The 19,754-nt window shown below is 36.3% G+C and overlaps 3 protein-coding genes across 3 annotated transcripts; 1 reads left to right on the top strand and 2 right to left on the bottom strand.

Moving 5' to 3' along the window:
- Positions 1 to 836: 836 nt before the first annotated feature.
- LOC132176034 (geranylgeranyl diphosphate reductase, chloroplastic) lies at positions 837 to 3,226 on the bottom strand. The gene is made up of 2 exons (XM_059588146.1): positions 2,420 to 3,226; positions 837 to 1,703 (listed from the first exon to the last, which is right to left on the bottom strand). The coding sequence occupies exons 1-2, from the start codon at positions 3,110 to 3,112 to the stop codon at positions 1,002 to 1,004; spliced, it is 1,395 nt and encodes a 464-aa protein (XP_059444129.1). The 5' UTR covers positions 3,113 to 3,226; the 3' UTR covers positions 837 to 1,001.
- A 2,344-nt stretch (positions 3,227 to 5,570) lies between these two features.
- Positions 5,571 to 7,664, top strand: LOC132175896 (GDSL esterase/lipase At1g74460). Its single transcript, XM_059587988.1, has 5 exons — positions 5,571 to 5,839; positions 6,035 to 6,165; positions 6,281 to 6,520; positions 6,618 to 6,867; positions 7,251 to 7,664. The coding sequence occupies exons 1-5, from the start codon at positions 5,602 to 5,604 to the stop codon at positions 7,514 to 7,516; spliced, it is 1,125 nt and encodes a 374-aa protein (XP_059443971.1). The 5' UTR covers positions 5,571 to 5,601; the 3' UTR covers positions 7,517 to 7,664.
- A 3,394-nt stretch (positions 7,665 to 11,058) lies between these two features.
- LOC132175779 (uncharacterized) lies at positions 11,059 to 12,131 on the bottom strand. The gene is made up of 3 exons (XM_059587831.1): positions 11,828 to 12,131; positions 11,659 to 11,717; positions 11,059 to 11,542 (listed from the first exon to the last, which is right to left on the bottom strand). Exons 1-3 carry the CDS (start codon positions 11,922 to 11,924, stop codon positions 11,399 to 11,401), a joined length of 300 nt encoding a protein of 99 aa, XP_059443814.1. The 5' UTR covers positions 11,925 to 12,131; the 3' UTR covers positions 11,059 to 11,398.
- Between the last annotated feature and the right edge of the window lie 7,623 nt (positions 12,132 to 19,754).

The raw sequence follows: 19,754 nt of genomic DNA, 5'->3' as shown, positions 1-19,754 counted from the left end.
CTAACAAAATTAATGGTGGGTTTGTCCACACAAAAGGGGGAGGGGAAGAGGGGATTTGAACCAGTGACCATCACTCCATGAGATGTGATTCCCAACCAAGTGAACTACCTTTTAAAGACAAGAATCTGAGATTTTTTGAAAATGAATTATGCACAAATTACTATTTTAACATTGCCCTTCACATCTGGGCTCAAAATCTCATTCGTTAAGATTCAACACATTTAATTGAAATGAGAGATAAGTTGTAAGGTTTAAGGTTTAAATTTTGGACTCGGTTATGATAGTATATTAAATTATTTTTTATTCTAAAATTTTAAAATATTATTAGTTAATATTTTAATATTTATTTTGTCGAAAGTCAGCTCTTAATCCATTGACCTATTTCGTAAAATATTAGGAAAAAAAAAAAAAAAACCCTTGACACCTGTAACTGTAAACTCTAGACTCTGCAACCTTCCACCAACTCCTTGCTTCTTTGCCATTGTCAACGCTTTGTTGGTGGAAAATAGGTGAATTTAGTTGAGCAAGTAACGAGGGTGGCATTTAAAAGTAAATAGTAGAATATAAATTGACCATTTTCCTTTTCCTTTATGCCTATACAGCCCCTGAACGCTCACTATTGTTTGTGCATGGCTTTTTTAAACACAATTATTAAATATTTTTTATATTTATGATGCATCAAAATACTCCTGCATTAAAAACAATCAGAAAACCTCTCCCAAATACTCTCGGGAGAGAATCGCCCACAATTATAATGAGATTTACACAGAAATTTCCAAAGCTTCCAATAATCAACAGCATGCTTTCTTATACTACCTGTTTTCCAGCATCAAAGATAAGTAAAACAATGCACTTTCTATATTACTATCACCGCATCATAATTAGTAAAACAATAATGCAGATTAATCTCCAGGGTACAAAGATCATACGGAATCACAAAAGAATGAAAGCTAGACATTACACAAAAGGAAAAGAAAAGAAAAGAAAAGGCTTCCTTCCTCTCATACACTAAGCTTGTCCATCTCCCTTCTAAGTGCATTAGCCCTCACCAAGCTCCCAATGGTATTCACGGCCAACTTCAAATCCTCCCAAGGATTCCCAGGCACCACAGTCTTGTACAAGTAGCTGTCAAATGTCATCTTCTGCACATACTCATCTGCGCACATCTCCACAAACGCTTCCCTTGCCGGATTCGACCGATAGAACACCTTCTGCAACACATCTAACACCTTGTATGTTGGCCAGTAAGTCTTGTCCCACTTCTCCAAGTACTTCCTCAAGTCCCCCTCATTCACCATCCTCTTCCCATTCTCCGACCCTTCCACCACCGCCTCGGCGCACATCCTCCCGCTCTTTGCCGCAAAATAGATACCTTCGCCCGAGCACTTTGTCACGTACCCTGCTGCATCCCCCACCAATGCCACTCTTCCCGACAACCTCCGTGGCCGAGGGTGTTCTGGTATTGGGTGTGCCTCAACCCGTATGATCTGACCGCCCAATATCTTGTCCTTGGCTCTGTTCCTCGTTGCAAGCTGGAACTTCTTGATGTCCCCTTTGTGGGTCACCGTGCCTGTGCCAACAGCCACATGATCACACTTTGGGAAAACCCAACCATAGAAGTCGGGAGACACATCATCGCCAACATACATCTCCGCAAGGTTCTGGTAGTAAGCCATTTTATCATCAGGAATCTTGATTCTCTCCTGCAATCAAAGACACAAATCACCACATCATCACAATTCCAGTCCTAAAAACCTCCAACTGCAATCAAAGACACAAATCACCACATCATCACAATTCCAGTCCTAAAAACCTCCAATTACGAACTTGCAAACAAGGGATTGCAATGTTACAACTAGGAGTGTACAAATAGTTAACCACCAATAACGTTTGAATAATCATTAACCACCAGTTTTAAAATAACCGCTGACCACTTAAGCGGTAGCGGTTATTAATATTCGGTTATTAATATTCAATAACTGCCTTGGCGATTGCAGTTTTAGCCAATAACCGCTAACTGCAACCGCTTGTATACCCCTAGTTACAACCTTTACATTGTCCTAATCAAATTCCATTTAGCATTGCGATTTTGTAGGCAAAAAGCGTGATTTTAAACAAAATTGCTATGAAAATGTATGGAGGGATATGTTTTAAAAATCATACAAAAATACGATATTAAAAGCTATATCGTAATTAGCAAAACATATGTTTTCAAATCGCTATTAAAGAACAAGTTATTTAGTAAATATATTACTATCATACATCATGATGATTTTCAAATAAAAAGGTAAAATTAAAATACAAACTAATTTTCAAGGTCAATTCATCTTAATTCAGCTGCAGTTCAATTTACTCAATACTATTTTTGAATTTTAAATCTCAATCTTAAATGAAGCAATTTTTGTACAAGTCAAATTACCTGAAACGCAATGGCGTAGTCATAGTCACCAGCACCAATGGCCTTGGCGACACGCGAGTTAGCCCCATCGGCGCCAATCACCGCGTCCACCTCCAAGGTCCGCTTTTCCCCAACCGCGCCGGCCTTTCCGCCGTACCCAGTGTAATGCAGCACGTACGGAGACTCCCCGTCTCTGGGCATGTCCATTTTGAGAAACAGCCCGTTGATGATCTCGGCGCCGCTCGCCTGGGCTCGGTCCCGAAGATACGCGTCCAGGACCTCGCGCCGCACCATGCCGATGTACTCGTGGGGCTTCAGGGTCTGCCCGATGTCCACCGCCACGTTCGACGGCGAAATCATCTTCATCCTCGTGACCCTCCGGTCGATGATGTCCAGCGGGAGGTCGAACTCGCCCACCATGCACAGCGGTATAGCACCGCCGCAGGGCTTGGCGTTGTCGAGCTTGCGCTCGATCAGGTAGGTCTCGACCCCGCCCTTCGCGAGGGTCTCTGCGGCGGCGCCGCCGGCTGGTCCGCCGCCGATCACAGCCACCCGGAGGTTCCTGTTGGTCAGTCTTGGACTGGATTTCGAAGCCACGACTCTGAGCTTTCGGGGGTTTAAGGAGCTGGGTTTGGTTTGGGCGGTCATGAGGTGGGGTTTCTCCGCCGTGTTCTGGCGGAGTCCGATGAAGGATTTGAGGGCAATGGAGGCCATCGTTGGTCGGAGTTGGTGCTGAGAGTGTGAGAGTGATTCAGACTTCAGTAAAGAGTGAGTTTTGTTCTAGCGGTGGATATGGTTTGGGATATGAGAGGGTGTGGCCCGTTGGATGTAGGAAATGGACGTATGGGATTTCATGTGGATAATGGCATGGATTTTTTGGTTTGTTTTCTAAATGGCTGACATGTATGCCACGTTGTTTTGGAAGTGTTAGGTTCTCAAAGGGGGAAGTCAGATATCTTACATGCAACCAATAGTAGTTTGACACGTGTATGGTGTAAGAAGCCCTTGTGTTTTTGGCAGGCACTAATCCACGTTGCACCACTCAAATCAGTCTAAAAAGTGGTTGTTGCATTGAATTAAAGATTGCAAATCCAAATAAGTCTCAATCTAATAAGAAAATTCTTATTCTTTGTATTTAATCTCAATTTTCACTAATATAATTAACAAGACAAGAATAATAAAAGGGTTAAATCTACAACAAGTCCTTGTGCTTCATAATGCTCATTGATATTGTTACGAGAGTTACAATAATTCAAGAAATAAAAAATTTAAGAGTTTAGAGTTCTTTTAGTTACAAAAATTTAAGAGGTAAGAATTATAAATAATAAATTAAAGTTATTATTGTTAATAGAAAAATATAAAAGATTTGTATCGTTTATATTATTTCTCTATAAATAGAGTATTGTACACAATCAAAAATATCAAAAAAAAAAAAATGTAATCATAAAAAAACTTTGATGTGTGAATATAAGCTATAAGTCAAACCACGTTAATTCTCGAAGCTTCTTTCATTTTTCTCATTTGTCTTCTTTAAATCATAAGATCTAATAATTGAAAGAAAAAATCAGTTTTGTATTTTCAAAAATAATAGAATTGATCATTAAATATAAAATCAATCATCTCGTCCGCTTCTTTCAATTATTCATTTGTTAGGTTAGGTGTATTGAAAAAACGACCACGACGTGTACTATCTCCACAAAAGCATTGTCAAATCATCACACTGTGCCAAATCAACACTCCATCTAGTTTATCGAAAATCTTTATATATATATATATATATATTAAAAAAGGAAGAGCTACAAATTGGATTGTAGAGTTCAACCCAATTAGCAGAGACCCATCTGATCTTTGTTTGATCAGATTGAAATCAAACTTTGACCCGGCCCATTAGCAGAGTCCCATATTTGTATGAGAGTAGAGTTCAACCTATATCTAAAGCTCAGAGCAGTCAAGCCCAACCCAAAAGGAACAATTTCACCCTAATTTTTGTTTTGTTTTGTTTTGTTTTTAGTGGTCCCTTTCTTCGATTGTGTGTTAAGAAATTATTATAGTCACGCCAATTATTTGGCTTCATTCTTAGAAGAAATCTCTAGTAATTTTACTGGCCGAATTGCTGGCAATATGGCCGGACACAAAAACGATAAAACTAATAAGAAACACACCTGCCAAAATAAGTTTTGAATTGTTTGTTAATTTGTTTGGACAGACAGGCTTTATAAAAACTTTAATTTATTTCTTGCTGGCATTAGTAAGCAATTGGCGGCCAACAAATTGCTTGAAATCTGAAAATATTCTCAAATATCATACAAGTAGAAGCAAAAGAAAGTCTTTCTCCGAATATTACCAACCAAATGGGACTTCCCTAGCTAGAAGAAATCAAGACATATATGTATATATATGTACGCTAGCCTAGATGTCTCACCCAATCGCCCTGGTGTGAATTCTTCAATCATACAGCTAGCTTACCAACATTTAAACCACAAAAGCAAACATCCTACGGGTGAGCAAATTTCCTTGTCTATACATGTTGACAACGTTCCATAGTCAAACATTGTTGCCCCCATGTTGAGCCAATACCGTGTAATTTAAATTATATCATTGGTAGGTAAACTCACAAGACCCAACCCTAATTAAATGCTTAATGCTAAAAAAAATAAAAAAATAAAAAAATAAAAAAAAATTCATAATCTATGTCAGTCTATTAAATTGACATATATCTTCAGACAGTAACACACTGAAGGGAGAATAAGAAGAGATATAATATTTTTCAGTCCGACTCCCTAGAGTTAAATTTCTAATTTCGTCTTTGTGGTTAGACACATGTTCTTTTAACCCAGTTTGGAGGGAACTTTGTCGGTGTTAAATTACTTGGGAGTTGGGACATGCAACATTATGATATTTTTCTTATCTCCGTTGTATATTTTATTCATACATACATATATAATGTCAAATTGTTTGGGACATTGGGCAAAATCAGGGTGGTTGCAGTAGGTTAGAATCATCAACAGTTGGTTTATCAAACAACTACTTTCTGTGTCTCTGTCTCTCAAAAACATCCTCCTGTTTGTGCCTAGCTCTAGCTACTTTATCCACCCATACGTTGCATGACTGGCATGTTTAAATGCAACCCAAATCTCCTTAATTAAACGACAATTCACTGAGAAAACTTGGAGGGCCTGAAACAGAGGAGCTTCTTATCAAACATGAAGAACTTCCACGGTGTGCTAACAATAATGGTGGCCATCCTAGGAATTGCCATGGATGGATACAATTGCAAGGTGGTGCAGTTCATATTCGGCGACTCCCTCTCCGACGTCGGAAACAACAAGTACCTCGGCCGGAGCCTGGCTCAGGCCAGCCTGCCATGGTATGGCATTGATTTTGGCAATGGCTTGCCTAATGGGAGGTTCACCAATGGGCGTACAGTCTCTGATATAATAGGTACTCCATGCCTGCACATTGCTAGTATACATTTACAGGTTTTCCTTTCCATAATGTCGCGTGCATATTCGGTTTTGGTCGTGCATTTTAACGTCCCTGTTGGACCCCATAACCATAGCCTGTTAATTTTGTATTAGATTCGTATCAAATTTGCAAGTCGTGTCAAAATTGACAGCCCTGCTTGTACATATTCAGGTGACCGGACGGGCCTCCCAAGGCCACCAGCCTTTCTGGACCCATCTTTGACAGAAGACATAATTCTGGAAAATGGAGTCAATTATGCCTCCGGAGGTGGTGGGATTCTGAATGAAACTGGTAGCTACTTTGTAAGTTGCAGATTCAAAGGTGGCATCAAGAAAATATATATATATATATATATGTGTGTGGAAGAAGCTTCATTTAAGAGTACTGAAAGTGTTTTTTTTTTTGGGTGTCTTGCAGATTCAAAGGTTTTCTCTTTACAAGCAAATTGAGCTTTTTCAAGGGACAATAGAACTGATAAGAAGCAAAGTTGGCAAAAAGGAAGCAGACAAGTTTTTCCAAGGATCTAGTTATGTGGTTGCTTTAGGCAGCAATGATTTCATTAACAATTACTTGATGCCACTTTATACCGATTCATGGACATACAATGATGAGGGATTCATCACCTACTTAATGGAGACTCTAGAAGCACAGCTTAAGGTTAACTAATCTCCAATTATCAATCTTTTTCTTCTCTCACTTTGAAAGTTAAATCGCCATTTATCCCAACATTTCTTATTGTTTTGGGTATATATAGATATTGCACAGCTTAGGGGCACGGCAGCTGATTGTGTTTGGGCTAGGGCCAATGGGCTGCATTCCACTCCAAAGGGTGCTGAGCACATCTGGGGATTGTCAGGATAGAGCAAACAAACTGGCTCTCAGCTTCAATCAAGCTTCAAGCACGCTGTTAGATGATCTATCAGCCAAACTTCCCAATGCAAGTTTCAAATTTGGAGATGCTTACGACGTCGTCAATGACGTGATCAGCAATCCCTACAAATATGGTACGTAATGATTACCATAAGTAATTCTAGAAGTTCCTCTTGTGTCATTCTTGTGTCACTTAAAAAATAAGGTGGCTTTTAAAATCATCATTTGATCAAAATTTAATAGTAACCAATCACAAGTCCACTGGTAATTTTAAGAGCAACATCATTCTCAAAAGAATACAAAAGTGACACAAGAGAGACTTGTAACATTACTCTGATTAACATTGACATTATTAATGTTTAAAACATGCAAAATGTTAGTTTATCAAAATTTGTGTGACACCCTCCAATGGAGAGCTGCCACTTCAGCTTGGAACACAATACTAAAACAAAAAACATCAAAATTTACCCTTTTATGCATATTAACATAGATATTGTAATGAATTTGATGGTTGCAGGGTTCAATAACTCGGACTCACCATGTTGCTCCCTCTATAACATTCGACCTGCTCTGACATGTACTCCTGCATCAACATTGTGTGGAGACAGAAGCAAATATGTGTTTTGGGATGAATACCACCCAACCGATAGTGCCAACGAGTTGATTGCCAATGAGCTCATCAAGAAATTCGGATTCACGCAAGTGGACGGCAAACCCAATCCCCCTTCCCCATCCCCTGTTCTTCCCCCTGCCCCTGTTGTTGCCCCATCCCCTGAGGGATAACAATTGTACTAGTTGATGGTGTTTTGTTGCTCCACATATCTAATTTTATTTGTGATTTTCCAAGAGTTAGTGATATACAATAAATAATTACTGCTATGGTTTTTGAATTCAATTATATTACATGTATGCCCTCTTTCTATAAAATATTTTGCACAAGGAAGATTTTTAATTTGATTACTTTTTCGTTACTCTGTTCATATTATGGTAGCCTTTGAAACAAACTTGTAAGCTATGCTAAGATTACGGGTTCACATGTTGAAACATAAGTATAGGTCAATTATAACCTGCCCCATTTAAATTGGTTAAACCAGTCATCTACAACCAACTATTTTTGTGTTAGGTTCGTATTGAATTTGCGGGCTGTGTAAAAAGTTGTCAACCGTAAACAACTCAGTGTTAGTTGAGGGAATACGCCTAATAACCCAATGTCAAGTGGGGGTGTACGCTTGACGACCTAGTGTGAGGTGGGAGAATACGCCTAATGACCCAATATTAAATGAGAGAATACGCTTAACGACCCAGTGTTAAGTGGAAGATTACGCTTGCCAACCCAATATTAAGTGGAGAAATACGCTTAACGAAATTATAATTAAACTAGTAAAGTAAAGAATATGTTTCAGATTGTGAGTATGCATCATGAACATGTTTTGGATTCCAATCATGTTTCTCATTATTATTTGCCAAGCAAATGAATTGAATATGTATACTATTATATGATTTTGGAAAAAAAAAAAGCTAAGAATTTCCAATTTTACAATCCACTATGGAAGAAAAGTCTCTCTCAGTTTGACATTTAGAAATAAGTTTTACACACGTTTCTTGAAAGGTGTATTATCGCAATAGTTCTCTGAAAACCTTGCATTTCCTTTACAGAAAAGTTTACTTTAATTTTGAGAACCAACCTGTATTTTAAATGACTTTTACAAACAAAAGAGATCAATTTTAAAGGTAAAAAGGGGCTCTAGGGATTTGCTTTTAGTGGTGCCCTTTTGACTATGTATGGAGTAGTAGCAGACTAGCAGTTTAAGGAGCAGTGTAATGGACATGACAATTATATATAAATCAAGTTGTGTTTGTATTAGAGCTGTGATGTCCTATTTACAGTTTGTGGTTTGAAAAAATATATATAAGGCAACGTTATTTATGGTAGTAGTAATAGCGCCACATGAAATTATCTTATGGTTCATGGGCTTAGATATTTATTGTTTACTAAATCTATGAAATTATCTTCAACATTCATGAACACTAATCTAACTTTAGTTTATGATAGAGCAGACACCATGTCAAGCATTAATTCAAAAACTTTAGTCTATTTCAAGGTCCTAAATACAATTTAAGGAGATGGTCCTTCTGATTCTAGAAAAAGGGTTATGAATAATGTTCTCTCGCCCATCGTCCATCTGTTTGGGCATTTGGGCCGCTTGTTCGTCACCAGGGCGATGACACGTGGGTTGTCGAGATTGACCTAGCATGGCTTCTGCAGGGGCTAGCCCACTGGTCATGCTAGGAGAGGTGGCTCCCATACTTTCTGCAGCATGGATTGGGTTGATTGGATGCTTTACTGTTGTGATAGGACATACGCCTCTCTTGATGAGACGCATGCTTTTGTTTGAGTTAGGGGTTTGGTAGGCGAGCCTAATTAGGTTGGTCATAATGGACAACCCCCAACAGGATGGTTCGTCATAATGATACGTACTGTATTGACAGGTGTGATCTCAGTGGGAGCCTCTAAATGGGTTTGCTTCTGATTCGAGGTTCGCGGCTCGCCATTGGGTTAATTAAAGAAAAAAGCTCTTGTTTATTGATTTTCTCCCCAACAAGGGTGTCCAATTCATCATCCAATTTCTAGCATTTCTTGCTAGCTGGAACTACCTTTTTCCATTTAGTCCTGATGTGCATGAACTTTTCCTTGGCATTTCTGCTCTTGATTTGCTATATTTATAAATTATATACAACTTTTGTTGTAAGTATAGGTATAGTTTCTATAATTTAATGAGATTCTGTGTTTCCAAATTTACTCTGTGGTCTATTTTCAATGGTGCATTTGCACCTTCAAATGCCATTATGACCAATAAGTTATTGTCCAGTTTCGGGTGGAAGTTCAAAGAGGCCCCGGACACAGCAGGAAGTGACAAGAAAGTGGATGTCTACCACTTCCACAATCCACTCTCTCCACTTAACACAAGGCCACGTACAAATGCTTTGTGATATTTATACACAGGCTCTTTAGTGCTTTTACCTAACATGCTTCCTTAAAGAATTTAGATTTGTTACTAGAATACACTTCCTAAGCCCATTCGAACTATTTTTCAGTATTTAATTCCATCTCTTTTCTTGCCAAACAAGGTTTAAAAAGGCAAGCAATTTTGAGGTGTTTTGCTGCAAGCTGCAAAGGTGGAAGCAATCTTTGAGTGCATCAATAGAATGAAGAGACGTATCTCATACGTTTTTTTATAGTCTATGTCATAAAATAATGTGTGATTGATTACTACTGAAAGAAATGAAGAAAAAAAACAGAAGAAGAGGAAACAGAAGCAATCTCAAGCATAGTTCATGAGTAAACCAAATGCGATCACAATATAATCCCCCAAAAGAAGCATATCATTCATAATTCTGAAATTTCTTGCTCAGATTAAAATCAGCTTTGAAAATATAGCTTGGCATTTGTCCGAAGCCATTTCATGTATAGGGCTGGCACCAACGCACAGATACTTCAGAAAAATATCAAAGAGGAGGGAAAGTCACCTTCTCTGCCCTCTCAGAAGTGTGTTCTCAGAAAGAGTAGAGCTTGATTCTTGTGATAGGAAAAAACACTGTTAGGTACAGCACTTGACTAAATTACAGAAATCTTTAGTTGTCTCAAAAGCTTAGTTGATAGAGAATTGTGAATTTGATCATCTAACTAATATCTATGCAACTTAGAAATGTTTTGAATGATGATTCTGCCTTATCTAAACTTGGTGAAGGCTTGCTGTATATATAGATGAGTTTATTACAGAGATAGAGTTGTATACACTTGAAGATAATCACAGCAGAATTGTAGATATACAATGAAACTAATTTACATTTGAAAATACAACTGCTATCTTCCAGATTTGTCTTTGGCTGATCTTATCTTATCTGCTGTGTGCTTTGGTTGTTGTTGTTCTGTATGATAACAGTTGAGGACTCACAAAGGGTGTGTGCACCCCATTCTCATTACTTCAAAACTAAAACAAGGATTTCTTTCCTGATTCACTTTAATTTCTTCTTTACTAACTTCGAGGCTTTCTTGCTTTAGTTTCTTTTGTCCTGTTTTCTTATATATTTCCATATCTTCAAGCCAAGATAAAATGATAAATAAATCCCAATACACTATAAAGATTTACAAGAAAGAACTAAAACAAGGACAATGTTTTCTTCCTGACAACAATTAGAGCATTTTCATGGTGAACACACCAACAATGAGAGAATTTGCAGCCGCTGACTCAAATCTCAACATAGAGAAAAGCTGCTTGTTCCTGCTTAGTGATCCACAATATATTTGATGGGAAATGATAACATAACATAACAATTGGTATATTATGCATCAAGCTTGTAGGTAACTAATAGTTGAAAGTTCAACTTCATACAAATGGCCAAGCAGATCTAGTTGCTTAAAGGCTCTCACATTCACATAACTGAATTCTACTGTAGTTCTTTTTCCTCTCTTGCTCAGTAGCTCTCATTCTACATATTATTTGCTATCTAAATTCACCTTTGTACCCCCTTCCCCCAAAAGAAAAGAAAGCTCTTGAGTCTTGATCTGTCCAGATCAGTAATTAAGGAGCAGATTCTTTACTAAAGCTATACATCTCATAAAATATATAATATAATGAAGAACACACCTACTGCCTAGAGAAACTAACAATCACTACAGATTCTCCCATATTGTGCAGGCGGCTTAGGAGTATGGCGGTTATTGGCTCCTGATCCGGGGTAATCATGTAGCTCAACATCCATTCTTCCAGCAATGGTTTGTTCCTCCCATTTTTCCCCTGTAGCTACCTGTGTGTGAAGATAAGAAAATTCCATTACTACATTGAAATAGAAGTTATTGAGCCATAGCATAAGAGATGTCAGAAAATTTATAGTAAATGTTGGAGAAATTTGTTAATTACTACCATGTGGGTAATCTGTGAAACTTGATGAGCTTGCAGCCCGTGCTTTAGGCTTCCAATTCCTGCAAATACAACAGAAGATTTCATTAGAAGAGGAAAAAGAAGATGATGGTGATGATGATGATGATGATGATGATGATGAAGATCAAGTTAGAAGTTATTGAAGATTTACTTGTGACTGGGACAGCATTCAAGCAGATATGGTGAGAGAACACCAATAAGAATACAAGTAGAGGAGAGAGAGTGTTTGCCATTCCTATAACAGCCATCCAAGTGACAACTTCTAGTCTTCTACCAATGTTGTATCTCGTAAAAGCTTTGTACTCAATTTATACATTTACTTTCGGATTTTTCTGGACGTTTGGGATTATGGGGGGATGAAAAATGACCATATTTTCTGAAGTCAAAAAGGTGATAGGAACACCACATTTTGTGGGGGCTAATTTAGAGACCTCTCTTTCATTCTTTTTCTTTCTCTCTCTCAATGTGAACCATAGATGTGGAAGGGCTCAATTCTCTGAGGCCACGGGGAATTTTAAGTGGGGGACATCGTGAAATTTATATTTCAGAAGGTGAGAGAAGATGGGAAAACACTAGTGCTAGTGGAGGGTGACGACAAATGATGGTAAGGCAGCAGCTGAGCTCATGCATGGTTTTAAGTCAAGGCTTAGTGGGAAAAAGATTGAAGATATTCAATGAATTGATATGGCATGAAAGCCTCAAATCCAAGAAACTCACTAAAACCTAGGGCACCCATACTTTTTTCCCTCAGCATCAAACAAATTATTGCCACCAAATGTGGTATTAAATTTTCCATGCAAGTATGATCTCTGATGAACACATTTTAAGTCTATTTACCTTGAATTTTGTAGTTTTTTTGTTTTTGTTTTTACTTGATAAAAAAGGGTAGGACGGGGCATAGTAAATTATTCGAGCTTAGAATATTTACTTTGATACTAATAGGTCCCAGTCAAAATCTAATATTTTGGTAAATGTTCGACTAGATGGATAACAACTATATCCTTATAAAGATAGATATGCTATTTAGTACATTTGGGTCATTCTCTTACCCTCTTATTTTGAAAATCAACAATTGAATCTATAAGACGACCCACACATAGATTTTTCAAATTATTTCTCAATCACAGCATGAGCGTAGAGCAATTATAGGGTGATTGTGGCTGTAAAGGAGGATGCTTGGCCTCCCAAAAGCTCTTGGGACTATTTTTTTATTTTGCAGATAACCCATTATAGGTCTAGTCGTATAAAAAATTACTTTACCAATACGATGTTAAACACTTATCTCAAAACCTTAAACTGATACAAAATAATAATAAATTTAGTCATTTGATTGGTTAAATGCAAAAAAATAAGTATTGAACAAGAAAAACAAATTAGTGGGGAACCAAGATTCAAGGATGACAAGATTATGGTCACTCTTTTTCACTCTTTGTCCGTATCAATGAACATGTGCCTACACGGCTACAACATATCAAGATTATGATCAGCCTAAGGCTACAACATAATAGTGCAAGCAACAAGACATTTCTCCACTAACATAGTGCTCTCCTTTATCTTCTTCTACCTACCTTTAATAGTCCAAACAGTTGAGCAGGCAATTGATGTTTTACAGTGCTCTCACTGTACCCATGGTTCAACTGTTCTTTGATGCTATGGAGAGAAGGGGTCAAGTTATGGTTTAATCTGAATTAAAGAAGTGCCTGCGATTCTTACCGTCTAAACTTTTTTAGTACAACTCTCGGCGAATATATGCAACTATAATCACGCCTAAATAAAATAATCACAATTGTTCTATTCGATCTACTCTTCTTTAAATAAATAAATAAAAAAAAAAAAACAAAAATGGTTCAACTGTTCTTGTCTTCTAAATCGGCCGGGGGTGTCGGCATGATGGCCTTGTGAAACAGCAAAATTGCTTGGAACATGTGTTGTCTTGTCCTGTCTGACAGGGCAAATTTGTTTGCCTTTAATTGTTAAGTTTAAAAACTCTTGAGTCTTGGCTTTCACACTTGAAATTGATTTGTCTTTACGTTTTCTAATCAATCCAAAAGATCCGCTGACCTTAAAATAAATCAACATATTGATGAAGTTTCCCTGCTTCTTTCTGACTTCTGAGTGCTTGTTTTTAAGCTGTCCCATTCCATTAATTAGTAAAGATTATGCATGCAAGTTAAAAAAAAAAAAAAAAGTGATACAAATTTCAAAGTATAACTCATTTTTGAAAATTGGTTTTGTCACGTTGGACGCTTTTGAATTCGACGTCCATTGCAGCTCACCCTATTCTATAGGCTATCCTCTTTGTAACTTAAACTCATGACTTGTGAATAACTTTGATACCAAAGGAAACAAATCTCAAATAAAACTTACCCTAAAAAATTGACGGACTTACAAGAAGAAAGATGCCGAAAAAATTATATATACATGCTTAAAGGATGTTTAATTAAAAGAATATTGTGGCAAAAAGCTGAAGCAAAAGCAAAACAGAAAAGTCCACAACATTACTTTGAAAAAACTCCATTACTTTCTGGCTTTCTGCCACTTTCCCGGATTCATTATAATAGCTTTGAAGTGAAATCAATAGTCAACTGTCAACCCGTGGAAATTGCAAGGAAGTTAGGTTAGCACATGGAGAATGGTGCACGCCCAACGCACGTCAACTTTTGCATTTGGAAGGAAATTGACAAATGCTTTACCTAAAAAGAAGAAATTAAAAATTAAAAAAAAATGATGTCATGGAAACCTCATAAATATTGTTTTGCTTTTGTAGGTAGGCAATAGAGATAATTGTATCTTCTTTCTTTTTTTTCTTTCTCAACCCTTCTGTTTTTTATGCGAGAATATTAATTAAATAATTAGATTTCTTATTTTTTATTAGCATAATTTTTTAAAATAATTTATGATTTAACATGATATTAAAATAATAATTTTGAGTTTGAACTCAAGCGTAAGAAATAGTTAAAATATTAATTAAATAGTTAAATTCATACTTTTCTATCGGATTAAACTTTTTTTAAAAAAAAAAATGAAGCACATAATCATTAAGCTCATAACTCGAATAAACAATTATGTATGCGTCACTTTCTAGCGATTTGGGTAAGGTTGAAGGGTCTCAAAACGGTCATGCCCCTACCTGCGTTTTTTGTTTTGGTGCTTAAACTGCTTTTTGTGGCCTTTATTGAGAGGACTGAGTCATTTTATGACTTATTTTTTACTTTTTCTTTATATTTCTTGCACTGTAATTTTCTTTTTGAATCGGTTGTTGGAAAGCACATCTCTTTTTCGGTGTTAATTTTTGCGTTCACATGATCTTTCCTCTTGACCGTGGAAAGGAATTCCTTACAATCTCTTTTTCTTCCTTCTCATCTAAGAAATGAGATAAAGAACTTAATTGATTTTGGACCATCCTATCACTATAAGAAACTTTTCTTGTTATAATATGAATGTGAATCTTTCCCATAGTCATCCCTTGGAAGCCTATCCACTTGTCAACCACTGATTGGAGTCTCTCTCTGATATTCTACAACACAATCATCTATATTTTACTGGGCAATAATGCATTATGGTCGTTCAACGTGCAATACAAGCTAGAGTGTTGTTCTTCCTACCAAACAAGAGAAACACACCAATCTCTACCTATTTGAGAGAATTATAATACTATAATTCACACTTTCTATTTCACGACTATTATATTATATTGATGTGATAATACTAATCGGTTTTTAAATTTTTTTTGTTTTTGATTTTTAACAATGACTAATTCAAAGACTGTTTGGGACTACCACATCAATGAAATAAAGTAATAATAAAATAAGGGGTAATTACTTTTTGTCCCCATGAACTACAGCGGTTTGGCACTTTTTTTCCCATGAACTACCAATTATGACACCTGATTCCATCAAACTACCATCTTATGACAAAAAGCCATCTTCCGTCAGTCAAAGGGGTTAAAATTGACGGTCAACAATCATGTGCAAGTCATGTGTCATTTTAAATTTTTTTCTTCCACTTTTGGCCTCACTTCAGACCAAGATAATGACGCTTATACCCTCCTAAACCCTAATCCAACACATGAAAACAATTTAAAATGAGGGCAAAGGTGGAAGAAAAGAAATTAAAATGGCACATGACTTGCACATGACTGTTGATCGTCAATTTTAACCACTTTGACTAATGGAATGAGGGTTTTTGTCACAAGATGGTAGTTTGATGGGGTCAGGTGTTATAGTTGGTAGTTCATAGGAAAAAAGTGCTAAGACGCTGTAGTTTATGGGGACAGAAGGTAATTACCCCATAAAATAAAAATTGTTTCTAACATTAGTCCCCAAAAACAAAAAAACAAAAAAACCTGCATTTTACTTGAGCATTTAGAGATCCAAGTGGTAGTAATGACTAGAGCTGGTGGCATGCCGGGTTGGGCCTAATGGATTAATGGGCCCTTCTTGGTCTGGACTAATGCAATTTCGGTTTGGGCGGACCACAATACCATAAAATGAAAATCAAACTGCAATTCCATATGGAATAAAGTTTTCTTTTTAAAATTTAATTAATTAAACTGATTTTGAATCACATGCTCTTTTAGCCAATGAAGCCCACGGTCAAATACAGAAGAATTGGAAGCAATTTGCAAAATATACACTTTGAGGGAATTAGGCTAAGCCTAGCCTAAATGAAATTTGCAGCCTAATGTTAGGCTAGTTTCTGGCCCATCAAAAATATCTGCCACATCAAGCCCAAGACAACTTAAACCCCTCTTTCCCCTCCCCAAAAAAAATACAAAAAAAAAAAAAAAAATGACATAGAAAAGAGTATGCTAGAAAAGATGTGTTTGGTGTCATTTACTTGCACGTTTTTTGTTTATCTTTCTTTAAAATTCATCATCGAATATGTGAGACTTACATATGGGTTTTATATATTCAACGGTAGATTTACACATCGCTTGTACGAAAATAGACAAGAGATATGTAGGAGAATGAAACCAAATATTTTTCATGTTAGAAACTACAGTTTTATCTCATTAGTATCTCACTTTACTGATGTGGTAATGTAAAACACCCTACTAAAAAAAATAAAAAAGTCTATAAATGCTACACAACTCATTCTTCCAAATCAGAAATTATCCCCAAATATAAAAATATATGTATCATAATACTTATTTTAACATGTTTTCATGTGTTATCTAAGGTGTATATATTTTGTCACATCGTAAAAGTTTTAAATAATGTGGCAATATGCACATCAGATTTTTATCATATATATTATTAAATGCAACAAAATATAACATTAATCGTATAATGAATCATCTCCATGTCAGTTGAAATTAAGAGGAAGTTATTCCTTTTACTTTGAGCATAAAGTATGATTCGTTAAAATGTATTAACCAATCATTTGGCTAGCCTCTTTATCCTTAGAGTTCCCAATATTTGCCAAAAATTCATCCTAATCCATTCAAATCCAATTAGTTTAACCTGTCCAAATCATAATTGTTATTTTTATTAAGCATGTTGTTAACCAGCTAACCTCCCACGAGCCATCCTTAATTAATAAATTAATATTTAATCAGAAAGTAACTTATGAATTAGATGTGTGACACATTTTTTTTAATTCCTTACCTTAATCTATGTGATTAAATTAATACCAAATTGGTTGACCCTTTTACACCGAAAGCTCGAGAAGATAATGTTGGGCACCTTTAATCCCTGCGTGCACCAATTTATTAATCTTCCATGCCTAAAAAAACGTCTAGATTATGGGATTATGTGTCATACTTGGAGTTAGAGATAATTTTTGGAAAGCAAGGTTTCCAGATGGCCTACACGTGTCTGCTTTCTAGGGCTCAGATGAAGAAGCTGAGAAAGCCTTTCTTTCCAACTTTTGTCTCATGGGTGGGTCCCAGTTAGAAAAATGTATGGGGATGATGTGGCAAGAAGCCATTATGAAATATTTCTTTCTATTTCTTTATCAACTCCTAATTACTTGCTAATTAGGGTTTTCAACATGTCTCAAATGTCACTTAGCCAATACCTTTTATTTGTGAAACATGTTTGTAAATTATGACGCAACCTGAAAGACATCCAAATGGGATATTACTGTTATTATGTCTATGTCTTGAATTTCGTTATACATATCTTATCAAAGGGAAGGTTTACATCAATTCACTTTGATGACATAACTTAACATTAATGGTATTAAAAGTATTATGAGTAAAAATTAAGGGTAATTGTTAAGTTTTGCTTAGGTGGCAAATATGTCACTCTGTCAAATTTTAAGTCCAGTCTTTATTGAAAAACTTGACGCTGCTTATCATATTGTCTACGTCACACAAATGAAAACGTGATATGTCAACCTACGAAATAGGCAATTACGCTAAAAAACTTAAAAAGAAAAACATAAAAAGGCTAAAAAAGGAAAAGGGGGGGGGGGGGAATCCACTACACAAAGGGAGGTGGTGGAGGGTGGTTCCACTTCGGCTCACCTCTATGAGATGGATCTCCACACCTGTGGAGGTGGGTGGCAGTGAAGCCACTCTCGCCACTTCTTTTTTAAGGATGGTTCTCCAATCACGCAAAAGTAGGTTAGGGTAGAGTCACCTCATCAACCATTCTATTGGAGTCGATCTCCACTCACACTACCCCCTCTATGAGGTGGGTGTGGCTAGAGCCACCCCCTCTGGGACTTTGCCCCTTTATGGGATTGGAGCCACCCTCTACTGTGTTTCTCTGTGGGGTGGAATGTGACAATAAAGTAGATCTCCACTCTCGACATGGTCACACTTTTACTTGTTTGATATAAATAATATGATAAATAACAAGTTTTTCGTTAAACTAGACAAAAAATCTAAGAGACAAACCTATTTATCACTTAACTAAAACTAAAAACTTTAATTGTCAAAATTAAAAACTCGAGTCATTATTATCAAATTGGCAAAACTCAAAAACTTTTGGAATAATTCCCCCCTCTCTCTCTCTCCCCACATGGGTGCTTCTGAGAATAAAAAAGAATAAAGATAAAATAAAAACTATATTTAAATAGAATAGAGTGAGATTTATTATGTGGTGCTTTTGAAAATTTGATAGTTAAACTTAAAAATGTGAGTTTTTTTATCCAAATTTTAACTAAAGAATAAAGAGTTTAACAAGAATAGTTTGAGTGTTCTTTAGATGTACATATATTAGCGAGACTTACAAATATTAGTAAGTCGATAATTAATTGTTAATGTGACCAAAAAGGTTGAAAATAATAATAATAATAATAACACTAGTGTAGAGAGAAAGGGCGGATTGAATTCTCTTCAAATTTTCTATTTTAATTACACATAATTCAAGTAGGGAATAAGAAAAAGTAATGCGCGTTATCCAGACAGATGAGCCACGTTCCAAACTACTCAAGTTGGGAGACTCTATACCTGCCTTTTTCTCATTTTGTGTCGAAATTGTCTAAATTATGTACACTCGGGTTAACAAATTTCAAATCCTTGGCAAGAACAAATTAAAGTCTTCTTCAATTAGTTTATATTAGATTTTATAGTTTTTAATGAAGTACATGGTATTAAATTATTTACAAATAAAATTTTGTTATGAAATTTAATATCATTCCTTTAAAAGAAAAAAAAAAAAGAAAAGTCAATTATTAATGTCAAAAGTTGGGTGGCCTGGTCGATATTCCAAGTCAAGGAAAACATGACACGAGTCACAGGCTATGAACATTAGAGGCCATTAAAGAACTATCGCAGGACCTTTAGTTTCTATCCATGTTTCCACCAATTTCACACTGCCACGTCCATAGATGCAGCCAAATTCCCGTACTACCTCACAGACTTCATAATTTGCTGACTACAAAGCACAACTCGGTGCCCCAAGTCTTTGTGCAACAAGAACCTCCACCAATCCCACCATCCCACCATCCCGGCGGCTACCTAATTGTCGATTTCCTCATGAGACAACTTTGCTAATAAATCGGATAACTCTATCTTCGATAACCATTTCTCTAACTCTTAAAAAGGTTAAAAAATAAAACAATAATATATTTTATTATTTTATTTACATTTTCCTTCAGCAAGTAATCTCAAAGGGAGAGAGTTT

Source organism: Corylus avellana, chromosome ca3, assembly GCF_901000735.1.
Source record: "Corylus avellana chromosome ca3, CavTom2PMs-1.0".
Lineage (NCBI taxonomy): Eukaryota > Viridiplantae > Streptophyta > Magnoliopsida > Fagales > Betulaceae > Corylus > Corylus avellana.
Note: the sequence above shows the minus strand (reverse complement) of the source record. Positions and strands in the feature narration are given on the sequence as shown.

What these genes read in the sequence shown, in the direction of transcription:
- LOC132176034 (XM_059588146.1), bottom strand. Translation starts at nt 3,112, where the DNA reads ATGGCCTCCATTGCCCTCAAATCCTTCATCGGACTCCGCCAGAACACG. An exon ending in ACTACGCCATTGCGTTTCAG is followed by an intron (nt 1,704 to 2,419) that starts GTAATTTGACTT and finishes CTTTGATTGCAG; the next exon opens with GAGAGAATCAAGATTCCTGA.
- LOC132175896 (XM_059587988.1), top strand. Translation starts at nt 5,602, where the DNA reads ATGAAGAACTTCCACGGTGTGCTAACAATAATGGTGGCCATCCTAGGA. An exon ending in ATGAAACTGGTAGCTACTTT is followed by an intron (nt 6,166 to 6,280) that starts GTAAGTTGCAGA and finishes GGTGTCTTGCAG; the next exon opens with ATTCAAAGGTTTTCTCTTTA. An exon ending in CTCTAGAAGCACAGCTTAAG is followed by an intron (nt 6,521 to 6,617) that starts GTTAACTAATCT and finishes GGGTATATATAG; the next exon opens with ATATTGCACAGCTTAGGGGC.
- LOC132175779 (XM_059587831.1), bottom strand. Translation starts at nt 11,924, where the DNA reads ATGGCTGTTATAGGAATGGCAAACACTCTCTCTCCTCTACTTGTATTC. An exon ending in GAATGCTGTCCCAGTCACAA is followed by an intron (nt 11,718 to 11,827) that starts GTAAATCTTCAA and finishes TTGTATTTGCAG; the next exon opens with GAATTGGAAGCCTAAAGCAC. An exon ending in TTTCACAGATTACCCACATG is followed by an intron (nt 11,543 to 11,658) that starts GTAGTAATTAAC and finishes CTTCACACACAG; the next exon opens with GTAGCTACAGGGGAAAAATG.